This window comes from Betta splendens, chromosome 12 (assembly GCF_900634795.4).
Source record: "Betta splendens chromosome 12, fBetSpl5.4, whole genome shotgun sequence".
In the NCBI taxonomy this organism is placed as follows: Eukaryota; Metazoa; Chordata; class Actinopteri; order Anabantiformes; family Osphronemidae; genus Betta; species Betta splendens.
Genome location: NC_040892.2, coordinates 235,663 through 252,291, shown reverse-complemented (window position 1 = coordinate 252,291; position 16,629 = coordinate 235,663). Strand labels below are relative to the sequence as shown.

The window sequence follows — 16,629 nt, the reverse complement described above, 5'->3', positions numbered from 1 at the left end:
GCGCCAGCCGCAGTTCCTGCGCACCTCCAGGAGGAGGTTGCGCCAGCCGCAGTTCCTGCGCACCTCCAGGAGGAGGTTGCGCCAGCCGCAGTTCCTGCGCACCTCCAGGAGGAGGTTGCGCCAGCCGCAGTTCCTGCGCACCTCCAGGAGGAGGTTGCGCCAGCCGCAGTTCCTGCGCACCTCCAGGAGGAGGTTGCGCCAGCCGCAGTTCCTGCGCACCTCCAGGAGGAGGTTGCGCCAGCCGCAGTTCCTGCGCACCTCCAGGAGGAGGTTGCGCCAGCCCAGTTCCTGCGCACCTCCAGGAGGAGGTTGCGCCAGCCGCAGTTCCTGCGCACCTCCAGGAGGAGGTTGCGCCAGCCGCAGTTCCTGCGCACCTCCAGGAGGAGGTTGCGCCAGCCGCAGTTCCTGCGCACCTCCAGGAGGAGGTTGCGCCAGCCGCAGTTCCTGCGCACCTCCAGGAGGAGGTTGCGCCAGCCGCAGTTCCTGCGCACCTCCAGGAGGAGGTTGCGCCAGCCGCAGTTCCTGCGCACCTCCAGGAGGAGGTTGCGCCAGCCGCAGTTCCTGCGCACCTCCAGGAGGAGGTTGCGCCAGCCGCAGTTCCTGCGCACCTCCAGGAGGAGGTTGCGCCAGCCGCAGTTCCTGCGCACCTCCAGGAGGAGGTTGCGCCAGCCGCAGTTCCTGCGCACCTCCAGGAGGAGGTCGCGCCAGCCGCAGTCCCGGCGGACCCCCAGGAGGGGGTCGCGCCCGCCGCAGTCCCGGCAGACCCCCAGGAGGGGGTCGCGCCCGTCGTAGTTCTTGCCGACCTCCAGGAGGGGGTCGCGCCCGTCGTAGTTCTTGCCGACCTCCAGGAGGGGGTCGCGCCCGCCGTAGTTCCTGCCGACCTCCAGGAGGGGGTCGCTCCCGCCGTAGTTCCTGCCGACCTCCAGGAGGGGGTCGCTCCCGTCGTAGTTCCTGCCGACCTCCAGGAGGGGGTCGCTCCCGTCGTAGTTCCTGCCGACCTCCAGGAGGGGGTCGCTCCCGTCGTAGTTCCTGCCGACCTCCAGGAGGGGGTCGCTCCCGTCGTAGTTCCTGCCGACCTCCAGGAGGGGGTCGCTCCCGTCGTAGTTCCTGCCGACCTCCAGGAGGGGGTCGCTCCCGTCGTAGCTCCTGCCGACCTCCAGGAGGGGGTCGCTCCCGTCGTAGCTCCTGCCGACCTCCAGGAGGGGGCCGCTCCCGTCCCGGCTCCGGCCGCACCAGCATCGGTTCCTGGCGGTCCGGCTCCGGCCGCACCTGCATCGGTTCCTGGCGGTCCGGCTCCGGCCGCACCTGCATCGGTTCCTGGCGGTCCGGCTCCGGCCGCATCTGCATCGGTTCCTGGCGGTCCGGCTCCGGCCGCATCTGCATCGGTTCCTGGCGGTCCGGCTCCGGCCGCATCTGCATCGGTCCCTGGCGGTCCGGCTCCGGCCGCATCTGCTTCGGTTCCTGCCTCTCGTCGCGGTGGTCCAAGGAGGACGCCGCTGGTTCCTGCCTCGTCTCTGCCTTTGCTGCCGGACTGGTGGCCTCGCCCTCGGCGCATCCTGCTGCTGGGATGGCGCTGCCTCCTGCGGCGCCGTCCGCCTCGACTCCTCAACCGCCTGGATCAGCGTCCGCCTGGTGGACGCTGCCATGCGGGGTGGTCCCCGGGGACATCGTCCCAGCTCAAGGGCACTAAGAGTGCCATCCTGGCTCAGCGGCTGCTGGGCAGGGTCTCGCCACGCCATCACCCTCCGTGAGGGAATCCCTGAACTTCATGTTTTTCCTGGTCATGGACTTTTGTAGTGTTTGTGGACTCTTGTTTTGGCCCTCCTCCGGTCCTCCCTCCACCCACCCTGCTCATGTACCTTGAGGGGGAGGGATTCGGTCCCTCCGCCTGGGACCGCCCTCCGCCCGCCCTGGTTTGGGGGGGGAGGCTTCCGTAGGCGCCGTGGAAGGCGCCATAGGGGGGGGGGTACTGTCATGATCCGTGTCTTTGTTTCTAGTTGTTCCCTGTTTTCACGTCATGTCCTGCTTGTCTTATTTTGGTTCCAGTTTCCGTTTCCTGTTTTATTTTGGTAGTCTCCCGGTCTCTGTTTTGTGTTCTAGCTTTACTTCCGGTTTCTTGTCTTGTCACAGCTGTCCCTGCTCATTACCCACACCTGCACTCTGTTAGTCATCAAGTCACTGTGTATTTAATCACCACCTGTGTCCTTAGTTCCCTGCCAGATTGTCGTATTCGAGTTCCCTGAGTGTTCGTGTTTGATGAGTTGAGTTCCCTGAGTGTTCGTGTTTCCCGTGTCCTGTTCCTGCCTGTATCATGTATCCTGCCCGACCTTGGATTACCTACTTACCGTGAGTTTTTGCCTGTTCCCTGTCTGTACTTTCGCCGAGCCTTTTCTGTGTATGACCTGGACCGTCTGACCGTGCCTTTGAGAATAAACCCTTTTGTTGATTATAATATCGCCTCCGTGCTGTGCATGTGGGTTCGCCGTCTGCCTGCTTCGAGTCCCTGACATCAAGCACTTGAATTGTTTTACTTAGTGTCATTCAGTAAGTCATTTTAGAAAATTGAAAACCATTTGTGGGGACACCCTGCGTTAAAGGGTGGTAGCATCGCCCCCTTGTGGAAGAGGCGCAGACCTGTCCAGGCTTCCCTCGAGTTTTATTCTGTTTTAGCGCGATCAGAAAAGTAATCATGTCACAAAAACCTTGATAAACACATCAGGCAGGTTTCACAAAGTCATTGTGTAGAATAAATCCGTCTGAAGGCTGCAAACATGCTCGAGACAAAATGTGAAACAGAAAGGGATTGTGCCTTGTATCAGCCCATTTACCGACAGTTTCAGCACCGGGGCTGAGGCTCCACTCGCTTACGCCTCACTTCCGGTTTCTCGCCATATTAGATTAGGAAATGCACAGATTTAGCGATTTTTACTCAGGAAAATGTTAGGATAAGTGAAATTATAGAAAAAAAATCTGCACTTCCAGCACACACACTACTATGCCGAAAAAACATCTCCAGTTTCCCCTCACAATGCGACTTGTTGTAATTTCTACTCTGTATCAGGATGCTGTGGTTCTTTACATAATGCCAGGCTTCTTGCTCACATTCATCTGATCCCTGTGATCTCTGGCAAACACAGCTGTTGGCCAACATCACCTACAGTATCTGCTTGTGTCACATGTTTAACTCTCCTCTTCAATGTCCTCCAGCTGATGTGTCCTGCTGTGAGGAGCCCATTGGGCCAAAACATGGTCTCACATGGAGTAGAGTGGTGGAGGTGGTCACCAATTATGTAACAGGTGGATGCACATCACGTTCTAGTTTTTACTCATTGTGACCCGATTTGGACGAGCTACGGCTCAACCCTCACGAGTTTTGGACACTCAACACCTTGTTTTTGTTTCTGTATTGTTTACATCAACTGATAAAAGGAATTGATTATTCAAATGCTGTATGACAGCGGAGCCTTTAATCAGGGCGGGTTCCTCTTTTAACGTGGCCCGTTACAGGTCTATAAAACCTGTTTTCAGATCAGCCTCATTTGATCATCATCAACCATACACCAAGGTGGATCTTTTCTGACACGTGTCACCTGCTCTGGTGTCTGAACATCCTGTTGCTGTACTTCAAATTTGGATTTGTTCTGATTCTGCCCTTGGATCGTTGCATCCTCAGACAAACTGGCTGCATCCAGGTTGGTGCTTAGCTAGTAATTATATGTGAGCGTGTGTAGATGTGGTATCATTCTTATTTTTAATCTCCCTAACTTCTTGTGTGTACCTCCATCTGTGATAGCGATCAAAGTGCAAAATAATTTCCCTCTGGGATAAATAAAGTTTTTTGAATCTTGAATCTTAAATAGCTGCATCGTTGGGATGCCACGTCTCTGACCATGGTTCTGTGTTAACTGGGCTCACTGGCCTCTGTAGATTGGACTTGTTGGTGTTGATGAACTGGTTCCAGTCAGTTCCACCAACTGATTCTGGACTCTCCAGAATCAGTTGGTCGGCGGGTCTCACCGACCGGACCCTGGCTCTCTGTCCGATAGGGAAGAGACATATTACAGAACTGTGACTGTGTTGTATGTGTATGTGTTGCCATGGCTACGGACACCACTGCCCGGGTCTCACCACCGCCACAGAGTGAGGCGTCGGTCCGGTCACCTCTCGACATCTGGTTCTGTTACCCAGTAGCATCCTGGTGGTTCTGGTCGCTTCTAACCGATGATGAATGATCTCAACGGTTTGACTCGGCCTTAACGTCGCGCAGATCCGTTACTATGACGACAGTCAACACTAGGAGGAGCGTGCGTTTCAGTTCACGCGTCAGTTCAAGGATGTAGCGCCAGTTCTGACAGGCCTTGGTGTGCGCCAAGGTGCAGGAGAGCGGAGGTGAGGCAGTTAAAATGCACTGTATCATCCACCAAGAAGCACTTCGAATACTGATGAACACTGTGAAACGATAAAGATAATTCGAGTATGAGCACTTTACCATAGAGAATGTCAGACGTTCTTAACTGGATGCTGAATACGGGGACCCGGAGTCAGGTTTTACAATCATAATACATTAAAAGAGTGTATTTTCACTATTTAATTGTCAGAATGCATATTACTACTGGCCACATTTCACATTTTATCATCATTCCTATATCACCTTGAGGAACATATATCTTTCATAGCAGTAAGAGACCTGACCTGTAACTTCCATTTACAGTATTTTTGACAATTCATATTCATTCTAAAGTATAGAGAGGTGTAGGTGTTCAATTTTGCCCCCTTAGTAAAGTTTTATGATTATTTTAAAACTTTAAATACTGCTTTAATCAGTTTTACAGGATTGCTCTTCGTTAGGATAACATAGAATACTTCACTCAAGGTTCAAATTTACTTCTCAAGCACTTGAATTGTTTTACTTAGTGTCATTCAGTAAGTCATTTTAGAAAATTGAAAACCATTTGTGGGGACACCCTGCGTTAAAGGGTGGTAGCATCGCCCCCTTGTGGAAGAGGCGCAGACCTGTCCAGGCTTCCCTCGAGTTTTATTCTGTTTTAGCGCGATCAGAAAAGTAATCATGTCACAAAAACCTTGATAAACACATCAGGCAGGTTTCACAAAGTCATTGTGTAGAATAAATCCGTCTGAAGGCTGCAAACATGCTCGAGACAAAATGTGAAACAGAAAGGGATTGTGCCTTGTATCAGCCCATTTACCGACAGTTTCAGCACCGGGGCTGAGGCTCCACTCGCTTACGCCTCACTTCCGGTTTCTCGCCATATTAGATTAGGAAATGCACAGATTTAGCGATTTTTACTCAGGAAAATGTTAGGATAAGTGAAATTATAGAAAAAAAATCTGCACTTCCAGCACACACACTACTATGCCGAAAAAACATCTCCAGTTTCCCCTCACAATGCGACTTGTTGTAATTTCTACTCTGTATCAGGATGCTGTGGTTCTTTACATAATGCCAGGCTTCTTGCTCACATTCATCTGATCCCTGTGATCTCTGGCAAACACAGCTGTTGGCCAACATCACCTACAGTATCTGCTTGTGTCACATGTTTAACTCTCCTCTTCAATGTCCTCCAGCTGATGTGTCCTGCTGTGAGGAGCCCATTGGGCCAAAACATGGTCTCACATGGAGTAGAGTGGTGGAGGTGGTCACCAATTATGTAACAGGTGGATGCACATCACGTTCTAGTTTTTACTCATTGTGACCCGATTTGGACGAGCTACGGCTCAACCCTCACGAGTTTTGGACACTCAACACCTTGTTTTTGTTTCTGTATTGTTTACATCAACTGATAAAAGGAATTGATTATTCAAATGCTGTATGACAGCGGAGCCTTTAATCAGGGCGGGTTCCTCTTTTAACGTGGCCCGTTACAGGTCTATAAAACCTGTTTTCAGATCAGCCTCATTTGATCATCATCAACCATACACCAAGGTGGATCTTTTCTGACACGTGTCACCTGCTCTGGTGTGTCTGAACATCCTGTTGCTGTACTTCAAATTTGGATTTGTTCTGATTCTGCCCTTGGATCGTTGCATCCTCAGACAAACTGGCTGCATCCAGGTTGGTGCTTAGCTAGTAATTATATGTGAGCGTGTGTAGATGTGGTATCATTCTTATTTTTAATCTCCCTAACTTCTTGTGTGTACCTCCATCTGTGATAGCGATCAAAGTGCAAAATAATTTCCCTCTGGGATAAATAAAGTTTTTTGAATCTTGAATCTTAAATAGCTGCATCGTTGGGATGCCACGTCTCTGACCATGGTTCTGTGTTAACTGGGCTCACTGGCCTCTGTAGATTGGACTTGTTGGTGTTGATGAACTGGTTCCAGTTCATCAACACCAACAAGTAGTTCATTCCTGTCCTCCTCACGTTCAAGTTCTGTCTGTTGGTGTTGGGCTCAGTTCGTCTCGCTTCGTTAGCGTTTCTGTTGGTGAACATCTGGCTGTGGTGGAGAATCCTGCCACATACCACTGTCACGGACTCAAGGCAGCGGACCCACACGCACAGCGGAGACAAGGCTCAGTGAACAACAGGGTTTATTCACGCTCGTGGTCAGGCAGGCAAGGGTCGATACACAGATCAGGCAGGTTCAGTACAGACAGGGTTTAGACAAGCGGTGGTCAAGGCAGGCTAGGGTCAAACTCACGGCACGGCAGGATCAGAGATGAGACGAGAATCTGGGTCAGGAGAAGCGAGGTCATACACAGGTTCAAGATCATGAGGATAACGCTGGATTGCTGATTCATACACAAAGACAATCTGGCAAGGTGCAGGGCTGAGGGGTGGTGCTTAAATACTAAATGGAGATGACGGCTGGATAGTTAGCAGGTGAGCAATTAGTAACAGGGCACAGGTGCGTCAAACTAAAACCGGAGGTAAAGCTGGAACAGAAAACATGGGCACTAAACAGGAAGTGGTACAAAATAAAACCGGAAATGATTGAGTGCAGTGGCTAAATGACCTGGACTGTGACAGAACCCCCCCGTCTAGGGCGGATTCCCAGACGACCAACAGAAAACCAAGAAAAAAAAAGAAAACACAGCTAAGCAGGGGGGGCGACGGACTAGAACACACATGAGAATGAAGACACAAGAAATGAGTGGCAGAGAACAGAACCAAGTCTATGAGGTGAGTCCATGAATAATGAGTCCATGATGGATGGTAACAAAGTTCAGGCAATCCCTCAAGGGGGGTGGTGACGAGGAGAGCCACGGCCGTGCAGCCGCCAGGCCGAGACGGCACATCTTATGCCCGGAGACAAGGCTAGAGTTCTAGGAGGCCGACGTCGAAACATGCTGCCTCCAGTGGCCAAACGCATGCGCCGGTGCTCTCCAGACCGGGGGTGCTCCAGGGGACTGAGAAGACGCGGCGGTCGGCAGTGCCAGAGCCCGCGCCATCGTCGAAGCAGGAAACAGCGACCTCCAGGTAAGTGGTCGCCTCCGGAACCGGCCAGCCGAGGTGGCCGACGACGCAGGAGGCAGCGCCATCCCTGCCACAGGATTCGCCAAGGACCTGGCCCTCCGTCGGGCAGGCGAGGCGAAAGCTGGCGGGAAGCCGGGAACAGCGACGAAGACAGGCGTGGAGACAAAGCCGGAACCAGGGGCAGACGTGGAGGCGAGGCTGGGCCCAGAGACGAGGACCGGCGTGGAGACGAGGCTGGAACCAGAGGCGAAGACAGACGTGGAGACGTAGCCGACCCCGGGCCTCCAGGAGCAGAGACGAACGTGGCCGGAACCGGACCACCAGGAGCAGAGGCGCACGTGTCCGGGGCCGGACCACCAGGAGCAGAGGCGAACGTGGCCGGAACCGGACCACCAGGAGCAGAGGCGAACGTGTCCGGGGCCGGACCACCAGGAGCAGAGGCGAACGTGTCCGGGGCCGGACCACCAGGAGCAGAGGCGAACGTGTCCGGGGCCGGACCACCAGGAGCTGAGGCGAACGTGTCCGGGGCCGGACCACCAGGAGCTGAGGCGAGCGTGCCCGGGACCGGGCCTCCAGGGGCAGCACCTGCACACATTGGCTCAAAAAACACATGAACCAGGAGCGGGCCGACCACCTCCTCCGGGAGGTCGGCCGGAGACGGAGCTGGACCGACCTCCTCCGGGAGGTCGGCCGGAGACGGAGCTGGACCGACCTCCTCCGGGAGGTCGGCCGGAGACGGAGCTGGACCGACCTCCTCCGGGAGGTCGGCAGGAGCTGCAACAGACACTGCGGCAGACGCTGCGGCCGGGACGACCCCCTCCTGGGGATCGTCAGGGGCTGCGGCCTCCGAGGGGCAGACAGTGGCAGGAACTAGAACGGCGTCCTCCTCAGGGGAGCCGACAGGAACTGGGACTAGAACGGCCTCTACTTGGCCGACAGGAACTAGAACGGCGTCCTCCTCTGAGGAGCCGACAGGAACTGGGACTAGAACGGCCTCTACTTGGCCGACAGGAACTAGAACGGCGTCCTCCTCTGAGGAGCCGACAGGAACTCGGACTCGGACTAGAACGGCCTCTACTTGGCCGACAGGAACTAGAACGGCGTCCTCCTCTGAGGAGCCGACAGGAACTGGGACTAGAACGGCCTCTACTTGGCCGACAGGAACTAGAACGGCGTCCTCCTCTGAGGAGCCGACAGGAACTGGGACTAGAACGGCCTCTACTTGGCCGACAGGAACTAGAACGGCGTCCTCCTCTGAGGAGCCGACAGGAACTGGGACTAGAACGGCCTCAATATGGCCGACAGGAACGGGAGCGGCCTCAATATGGCCGACAGGAACGGGAGCGGCCTCAATATGGCCGCCAGGAACAGGAACTGAGGCCTGGTGTGACTGGCCAGGGGTGTCCGCTAGCTGGCGTAAAGATGGAGCTTGATCTTGAGCCGAGGCTTGAACCTGACGTGACTGAGCTGGAGCTTGATCTTGGGCTTGAGCTGGACCTTGAACTTGACGTGACGCAGCCGAGGCTCGAGCTGCTGCAGGCTGGGCTGAGGCTTGGCATGGCTGAGGTGAGGCGTGAGCTGGAGCTTGGCATGGCTGAGGTGAGGCGTGGGCGGGAGTTGCTGCCGCCAGTGGTGCAGCCAGAGACGCTGGGGCCGGTGGTGCAGACTTAGACGCTGGGGCCAGTGGTGCAGACTTAGACGCTGGGGCCAGTGGTGCAGACTTAGACGCTGGGGCCAGTGGTGCAGACTTAGACGCTGGGGCCAGTGGTGCAGACTTAGACGCTGGGGCCAGTGGTGCAGACTTAGACGCTGGGGCCAGTGGTGCAGACTTAGACGCTGGGGCCAGTGGTGCAGACTTAGACGCTGGGGCCAGTGATGCAGACTTAGACGCTGGGGCCAGTGATGCAGACTTAGACGCTGGGGCCAGTGATGCAGACTTAGACGCTGGGGCCAGTGGGCCAGTGATGCAGACTTAGACGCTGGGGCCAGTGATGCAGACTTAGACGCTGGGGCCAGTGATGCAGACTTAGACGCTGGGGCCAGTGATGCAGACTTAGACGCTGGGGCCAGTGATGCAGACTTAGACGCTGGGGCCAGTGATGCAGACTTAGACGCTGGGGCCAGTGCAGGCTCTGATGCAGGAACGGGTGCAGGCTCTGATGCAGGAACGGGTGCAGGCTCTGATGCAGGAACGGGTGCAGGCTCTGATGCAGGAACGGGTGCAGGCTCTGATGCAGGAACGGGTGCAGGCTCTGATGCAGGAACGGGTGCAGGCTCTGATGGGGATTCAATGAAACCCAGGGCCTCGCGCAGCGCAGGCTTCCGGGCGATGAGCAGGGCGGCTTCACGGAAGTGACGCTCCTTGCTTACCGGGTCGGTCTCTGCCTCAGCGGAGTTCAGCCAGTGTGCAAACAGGAACAGGACCGGAGGGGCGCATTGGGCACGGATCCGCAGGAAGATGCTGTCCGGGATGCCTGCGATGGAGGTGGGCATGTCGTATGATGGAGCGGGAGTGCCCTCTGCTGGCGGAGAGGGCCGCTTGATTTCTGTGACCGAGTCCTCTGGAGCCTGGACAGGGGAATCCGGCTGTCGTCGACGCCGTCTGGACCTCCGACGACTAGCTGTGGACTTCACCTCCTCAACCGCCAGGGCTGAGGCAGGGGCTGGATCCACGGCACGGACTGGATTGGACTGGGGAACTATGGCGGTAACGTGGGCATGGGCTTGGTTTGACTGAGCAGCGACAGGAACGTGAGCTTGACTAGACTGAGCAGCGACAGGAACGTGAGCTTGACTCGACTGAGCAGCGACAGGAACGTGAGCTTGACTAGACTGAGCAGCGACAGGAACGTGAGCTTGACTAGACTGAGCAGCGACAGGAACGTGAGCTTGACTAGACTGAGCAGCGACAGGAACGTGAGCTTGACTAGACTGAGCAGCGACAGGAACGTGAGCTTGGTTCGACTGAGCGACGGCAGGAACGTGAGCTTGGTTCGACTGAGCGACGGCAGGAACGTGAGCTTGACTCGACTGAGCAGCGACAGGAACGTGAGCTTGGCTTGACTGGGCAGCGACAGGAACGTGAGCTTGGCTTGACTGGGCAGCGACAGGAACGTGAGCTTGGCTTGACTGAGCAGCGACAGGAACGTGAGCTTGGCTTGACTGGGCAGCGACAGGAACGTGAGCTTGGCTTGACTGGGCAGCGACAGGAACGTGAGCTTGGCTTGACTGAGCAGCGACAGGAGCGCTTTCCGGTGCAGCAGGAACAGCTGATGAGACGCTGGCGGGCGCCGCGCGCAGAGCGCGTGCCAAATCCCTCCGTACTGCCTGGAGCCTCTCCAAAAGCGTCTGCACTCCCGGGTAGTCAAGCCACCAAAATTCCTCCTCCAGGATAGCGATCGCCTGTTTTATTACGCGGAGCCGCGCCTTCAGACTGGGGGCTTCCGCGTAATTCCTCGCGAGCTCCCCGAAGCACCAGCGGAGGTCCTCCGGCAGCCTCGAGCAGGTAAAAACCATCACGACTCTGCGTTGTCCGAGTACACAAACAAAATCCCTTGCAGCCCTTAAACCGATGCAAGACGCCGGCTGGGTCCGAGTGTGGCCAGATTGTACTGTCACGGACTCAAGGCAGCGGACCCACACGCACAGCGGAGACAAGGCTCAGTGAACAACAGGGTTTATTCACGCTCGTGGTCAGGCAGGCAAGGGTCGATACACAGATCAGGCAGGTTCAGTACAGACAGGGTTTAGACAAGCGGTGGTCAAGGCAGGCTAGGGTCAAACTCACGGCACGGCAGGATCAGAGATGAGACGAGAATCTGGGTCAGGAGAAGCGAGGTCATACACAGGTTCAAGATCATGAGGATAACGCTGGATTGCTGATTCATACACAAAGACAATCTGGCAAGGTGCAGGGCTGAGGGGTGGTGCTTAAATACTAAATGGAGATGACGGCTGGATAGTTAGCAGGTGAGCAATTAGTAACAGGGCACAGGTGCGTCAAACTAAAACCGGAGGTAAAGCTGGAACAGAAAACATGGGCACTAAACAGGAAGTGGTACAAAATAAAACCGGAAATGATTGAGTGCAGTGGCTAAATGACCTGGACTGTGACAACCACTTCATCAGACAGCTCATTGTCAGAGCCACTAACTGACACACCAACTCCTGGGGAGGAAGCGCCGATGCAAGAGTGTCTCAGTCTTTGTCTGCTGTTTGGTTGCTGTTGCACTAGTGCTGACCCAGTTTTTCTTCAGAAGGGTAAGTGGCTAGGAATCAGCGGTGAAAGGTTTGTGTCGGTGAGATGGGTACGACTCATCCCAATGGTAGAACCAGAGAGAACTGCGTGGACATAAATCTCAGAGGTACGATCGTCCCAGTGAACAGCAGACATTACAGGTTAGCATGAAACCTTGTTTTCTCCACAGGACGAGATTACATCAACAACGAAAGCTGTTACTAACAAAGAGCCAGAAAGATGAAAGAAGCCAAAAATGTCTGTTGAGAATTTCATTTAGGCCAAATAACAGCTGTGACAACAGAGGTCAATAAAACAAAAAGAACTACATAATATAAAAAAAGGATCAAATCAGGAATTTGTTCTGTAGCTGTAACAACAGAAATTCAGAAAAAAACGGAAAACACACGTGTCCTTCTACTGGAAAGACTAAACCAGGTTCTTTATCAGGCCCACTCCGTGTACAACCAGAGCCAGCACCTCCAGCAGGACTCCTACTGGGAGCTCTGGTCTGTCCCGCTGCTCAGCAGGTTCTGCATCAGGCCCAGTCCGCGTACGACCAGAGCCAGCACTTCCAGCAGGACTCCTACTGGGAGCTCTGGTCTCTCCCAGTGCTCACTTAGCTCTGTCAGTGTCTGGGGGCTGGAACAGAGGAGCTGGGCCGCCCAGCGGAGCTCCCCGTCCTCCTTCAGGGCAGGGGGCAGTGGCTCTGCCAGCTGGTTCTGACCGTCCACCTGCAGCCCATCCACCTGCAGACACACACAGAGTCAGAAATCCAAGACCAGAAGAAGAGATGTGATGATGGATGGAACTGGAAGCAGCCATTGATGTGTTTCACGCAAAAGTGTTATTTCCTGCACAGAACAAAGAAGCGATGAATTTAGTTTGGGCCTGAGTGCAAGAATCACCAAACAGACCAACCAGCTGGTTGAGGGCTCTCAGGACATCGGGACCACTGGCGATCAGAAGAGCAGGAGCATCATCCGGCAGAGCTGCAAAACAGAAACAGTGAAGGTCTACGGTCCAGTAAACAGCTGAATATCATCAGTTCAGCAAACGGACGTACTGTCTAAGGCGCTGACCAGCAGGTGCACAGCATCTTTCTGAGCTGTGGAGGTGGTGGATACATTGAGAGCATTCAGGAAGGAGGAGACAGCCTGAGACTGAGGACCTTCATATGCTCCCGCACTGCTCTGATCCAACTGACAGATGAATAGAAAGAGTCAGGACCTTGAAGTGTGACCACACAGATACAGTAAAGTTGGGTAAGAGTTGCTGGTCTGTGGGTTCGGGTATAGGGGTTACGGTGCGCCGTCTACAGTATCTGCCGTCTAAATCACTAACCTTTGTCCTGCAAGTCTGTCTGTCATCCTACAGTTTACGTCAGGGGTGTCAAACTCAAACCAGTCCCTTGCTAGTTTTCCAACTCTCCTCGAAAACCAGCAGGGACACCGGCCCTCAAGAACAGCAGTTTGACACCCCTGATCTACAGGAACCAGAACCCCGTTGGTAGCATACAGGACAAACTCCTCATTCAGATTGCTCTCTCAGACTCTGATCACTGTGGTTGAACATCTTCCTACCATTTGCTCCAGCTGTGTGAGAGCTTCTCTGTTCTTCAGCAGCTCTCTCAGTGTTTGCAAGAGTTCACATTGGGTTGAGTTATGAACATCTGCCAGCGGCTGCAGTGCAGCTACTTTCATCTCCAGACCTGCAGAAATCAAACAACAGTGATTAAAGTAAAAGGTTTCTGCGAAGGCACCACAGAACAATTATCCCACACACACACCGTCTTTCACTTGTTGCAGGCTCACAGAAGAGTTTGCACTGTTGTCTGATGAGGTATCGCTGTTGATGAGCCTGTCTAGAAAAGGAGCTTAGTAAAATCTGCTGCATAACCTGATTAGTTTAGCATATCAGAGGACTGTGACACGGATCAAAATGAACAAGTGTTAGTGATCTGACTCCAGAATAAGAGCCAGAGCCCAACAACTAAATAGACCTGCACATACCAAACATACTTTGATTCATCCAGGGTTCACATGAGATTTCTAGTTAAAAGAGAAAGAGGAAGAAATAAGTAATACACAGACACAGACACAGACACACACACACACACACACACACACACACACACACACACACACACACACACACACACATCCATGCATTTATGTCGAAGTGAGGACCTCCATTGACATACAGTAATGCCTTCTCTAGCCCCTTACCCTACCCCTAACTATCACAACTACAGTACAGGCAGACATCTAATCCTTGCACCAATCCATGGATCTCACACCGGTTCCATCAACGGCCGCTGTCTCTGCTGGTTTTCCAACTCTCTGCTAAATACATTGATCAGGTGTGTTACTTGGCTGTCCCAGCTTGTCATTGACTGAACACACCTGTAAAACCAGCAGGGACAGCAGCCCTCAATGGAACTGGTTTGAGACCCCTGCTCTAATCCAAACCAAAACTCAATTTTAACCTCGGCCCTAAAATCACATCTTAACAGCCAAAATGTCCTCACTTTGGTAGGAAAATACATTTTTTGGTTCTCACTTTGATGCATGCAAGTACACACACACACACACACACACACACACACACACTTTCTCCCTTTCTGTCTCACCAAGCTTCTCTTCTTGAACACCTCTTATCTCCATGAGCCCATAGGCAAAAGTTGATTTTTCTGGCACAGTGAAGCTTGTCTCCTCCTTCCAGCTACCCTGCACATGATGCACATGATACTGATTTCAGATTACGACACATAAAAATAGAAGCTAGTTTCAGTCTACTGTGGCTCTTGTGGTTTGCTCTGGTGTGTTTCTATGCTCACCTTCATAAACAGGTTGAGCAGCTTTTGGCAGGAGGCAGACACAGAGCCGTCCATCTTGGACTTCCTGTGGAGCCTGACGGGGCCGGTGTTGTAGACCGTCTGGTGGACAAACATCAGCTTGTCTCTTTCCTTCAGCCTCAGCATTTGCACCTTGTTCTTTTTGATTTTCCTGAAGACGGGAGGCACCAGTTACAACAAAATAGTCTGTATTTGGCTCCCCTGCCGTAAGACAAAAGAGAAGCGGTACCTGCTGCCGAACCAGTCCCTCACAGATCTGAGCTTCACCTTCTTGGACATCATGCTGACCGGAGTCTCCAGCCCGTCCACAGTGTCTGCGCTCGCACTGACTTCAGCTTCGCCCACGGCACCGTCTCCTCCTCCAACACTACTGCTGCCACACATCTCTACTCTTGTGGTAAACTCCTTCATCAGCACCTCCTCCTCAAAACCTTTGGAGGAACATGAATGACGACATACCTGAGCTTCACAAGGTTCACAATGACAGGTACCTTACTGACCTGGAGAGAAGTCAGAGTCGTCCATCAGCTCTGGCAGAGAGAGCTCCATGGTCTTATACTTGGGAACGGGCCATAATCGTCCCTCAGTGACCCGCACCAGTTTGAGCAAGTCCAGTCGGTCGTTCAGGTTGGAGTTAGAGATCAGGTCTCCGTGTGCTGCCAATTGTTTTATCACAGCTTTGGCCTCAGAAGCAAACATCTGGTAGAGAAAACACGCCCAAAGTTTAGGCTGTTGTATCAGTAGGATTTGATCTCCTCTCTTCAGTAACACTGAAAAAACTGCTCACAAGTACATGAAGTATAAGTGAGTGAATAATAATTAAACATGTATATGCTGCAGAGGTGATTCTGAACCAACACAATGTTTTTACTCCTGTTTCCTACTCACTAGAAATGTTGGTTGGTACCTTTGTGTCGTTGTTGTTGGATCAGAGGAGGTGGACGCTGCAGAGCCGGAACCAGCCTGAGCTTCGCTTTCTCTCTGCAGTCTTTTATAACCTGCAGCCAAACAGCCGTTCACTGGAAAGATGTTTCCTGCAGCTGCTCCAGCCTGTAAAACTGCCCCCGTGAGCCAAGGTTTGACAGCAGCAGACAAACAGGAAAAGCTCCAAGTGACAGTGCACACAAGCAGCAGAAGGTGTATGACCTGAACACGAGGGCCCTCACTCTGACCTTTGACCCCAGGATCTGTTGATGGAGTTTGTCCTAATGACATAGCACCTGCTTTGACCTTGACATGAACCTGGAGCTCAGTCCAGTTAGAGTCAAGGGTTGTAGCTGGATGCGTGATCGTCATGTCAGACGACCCTCTTAGACACAACCACCTTCAGTGGAGTTTTGTTCCACAGAAAGAAAAGCATCGTAGGCGCCGTCAAACAGGCTTCCGATTTGTGTGTGAGCAGACGATACTTACTACTATGTTGGATCAGTAGCTCAGGTGGCTTGATTCTTGATCTGTCCAAGCTCAGAATCAGACTACTGTACATGGATCAGTTTGTAAGAGCAGGGAGTATGACTCGAATGAGTACATGAAGATGCCACATTCCTCTGAGAGGCCAAACAAAAGATGTGAAAGCAAAACATGTGTTTGTGTTGTTCTTCTAGTTTGAGAGAACAAGAATCTGAGGTTATGAACATAAACTGAAGCCAGAGCTGTTTTATTACAACACATTAGAGCCTGGTTCAGAACCCATGAAGTCAGAGGAATGAGAAGGCAGGAAATAAATTTTAATTAAAGAGCGTTACAGATTAAAGCTGGATGGTTGACCCAGAACCACTGTGGTGAATGGCAAAGGAACATCTGGGGCTTAATCTTCATAATCATTTGAAGTCAGACTCTTAACTAAACTACAGAGCATTAGATTATGTGTGAAGCTGGTGCAGGTGATTATTCGTCAGCTGGAACCACTCCTATGCTCCACTACTAATGGTTAGTTGATCTGGAAGCAGAATGTCCTGTTGAGCCTGTTCTGGTTCATTGAAGCCAGTGCTTCGTCCAGATTCGGTCTCCTGGTTGTACTTGGTTGTGTTTCCTTCATGCTCTTTGTTCAGAGCAGAGCAGCCTGAAACAGAGTCTGACGGAACCTCCTGCCCTCTAAC

The 16,629-nt window shown here is 53.1% G+C and overlaps 1 protein-coding gene across 3 annotated transcripts; it reads right to left on the bottom strand.

Annotated features, from left to right (window-relative positions):
* Positions 1–11,096: 11,096 nt before the first annotated feature.
* On the bottom strand, positions 11,097–16,172 carry LOC114867442 (uncharacterized). 3 transcript variants are annotated; one of them, XM_055513645.1, is made up of 12 exons: positions 15,944–16,172; positions 15,419–15,588; positions 15,031–15,229; positions 14,760–14,961; positions 14,513–14,681; positions 14,306–14,402; positions 13,686–13,724; positions 13,463–13,537; positions 13,257–13,384; positions 12,740–12,875; positions 12,595–12,665; positions 11,097–12,422 (listed from the first exon to the last, which is right to left on the bottom strand). In XM_055513645.1, the coding sequence occupies exons 1-12, from the start codon at positions 16,014–16,016 to the stop codon at positions 12,168–12,170; spliced, it is 1,614 nt and encodes a 537-aa protein (XP_055369620.1). In that variant the 5' UTR covers positions 16,017–16,172; the 3' UTR covers positions 11,097–12,167. The 3 variants fall into 3 exon arrangements, with proteins under 3 accessions (XP_055369620.1, XP_029025942.1, XP_029025945.1); XM_029170109.3 differs by having other exon boundaries at positions 15,419–15,982; XM_029170112.3 differs by lacking the exon at positions 15,944–16,172 and having other exon boundaries at positions 15,438–15,580.
* Between the last annotated feature and the right edge of the window lie 457 nt (positions 16,173–16,629).

Bases quoted from the DNA above. Each gene is read 5' to 3' on its own strand.
- LOC114867442 (XM_029170109.3), bottom strand. From the start codon at position 15,826: ATGACGATCACGCATCCAGCTACAACCCTTGACTCTAACTGGACTGAG. The intron at 15,230-15,418 runs GTGAGTAGGAAA...TTTCTCTACCAG, and splicing joins GGTACCAACCAACATTTCTA to ATGTTTGCTTCTGAGGCCAA. The intron at 13,725-14,305 runs GTGAGACAGAAA...TCTTTTAACTAG, and splicing joins TGTTCAAGAAGAGAAGCTTG to AAATCTCATGTGAACCCTGG.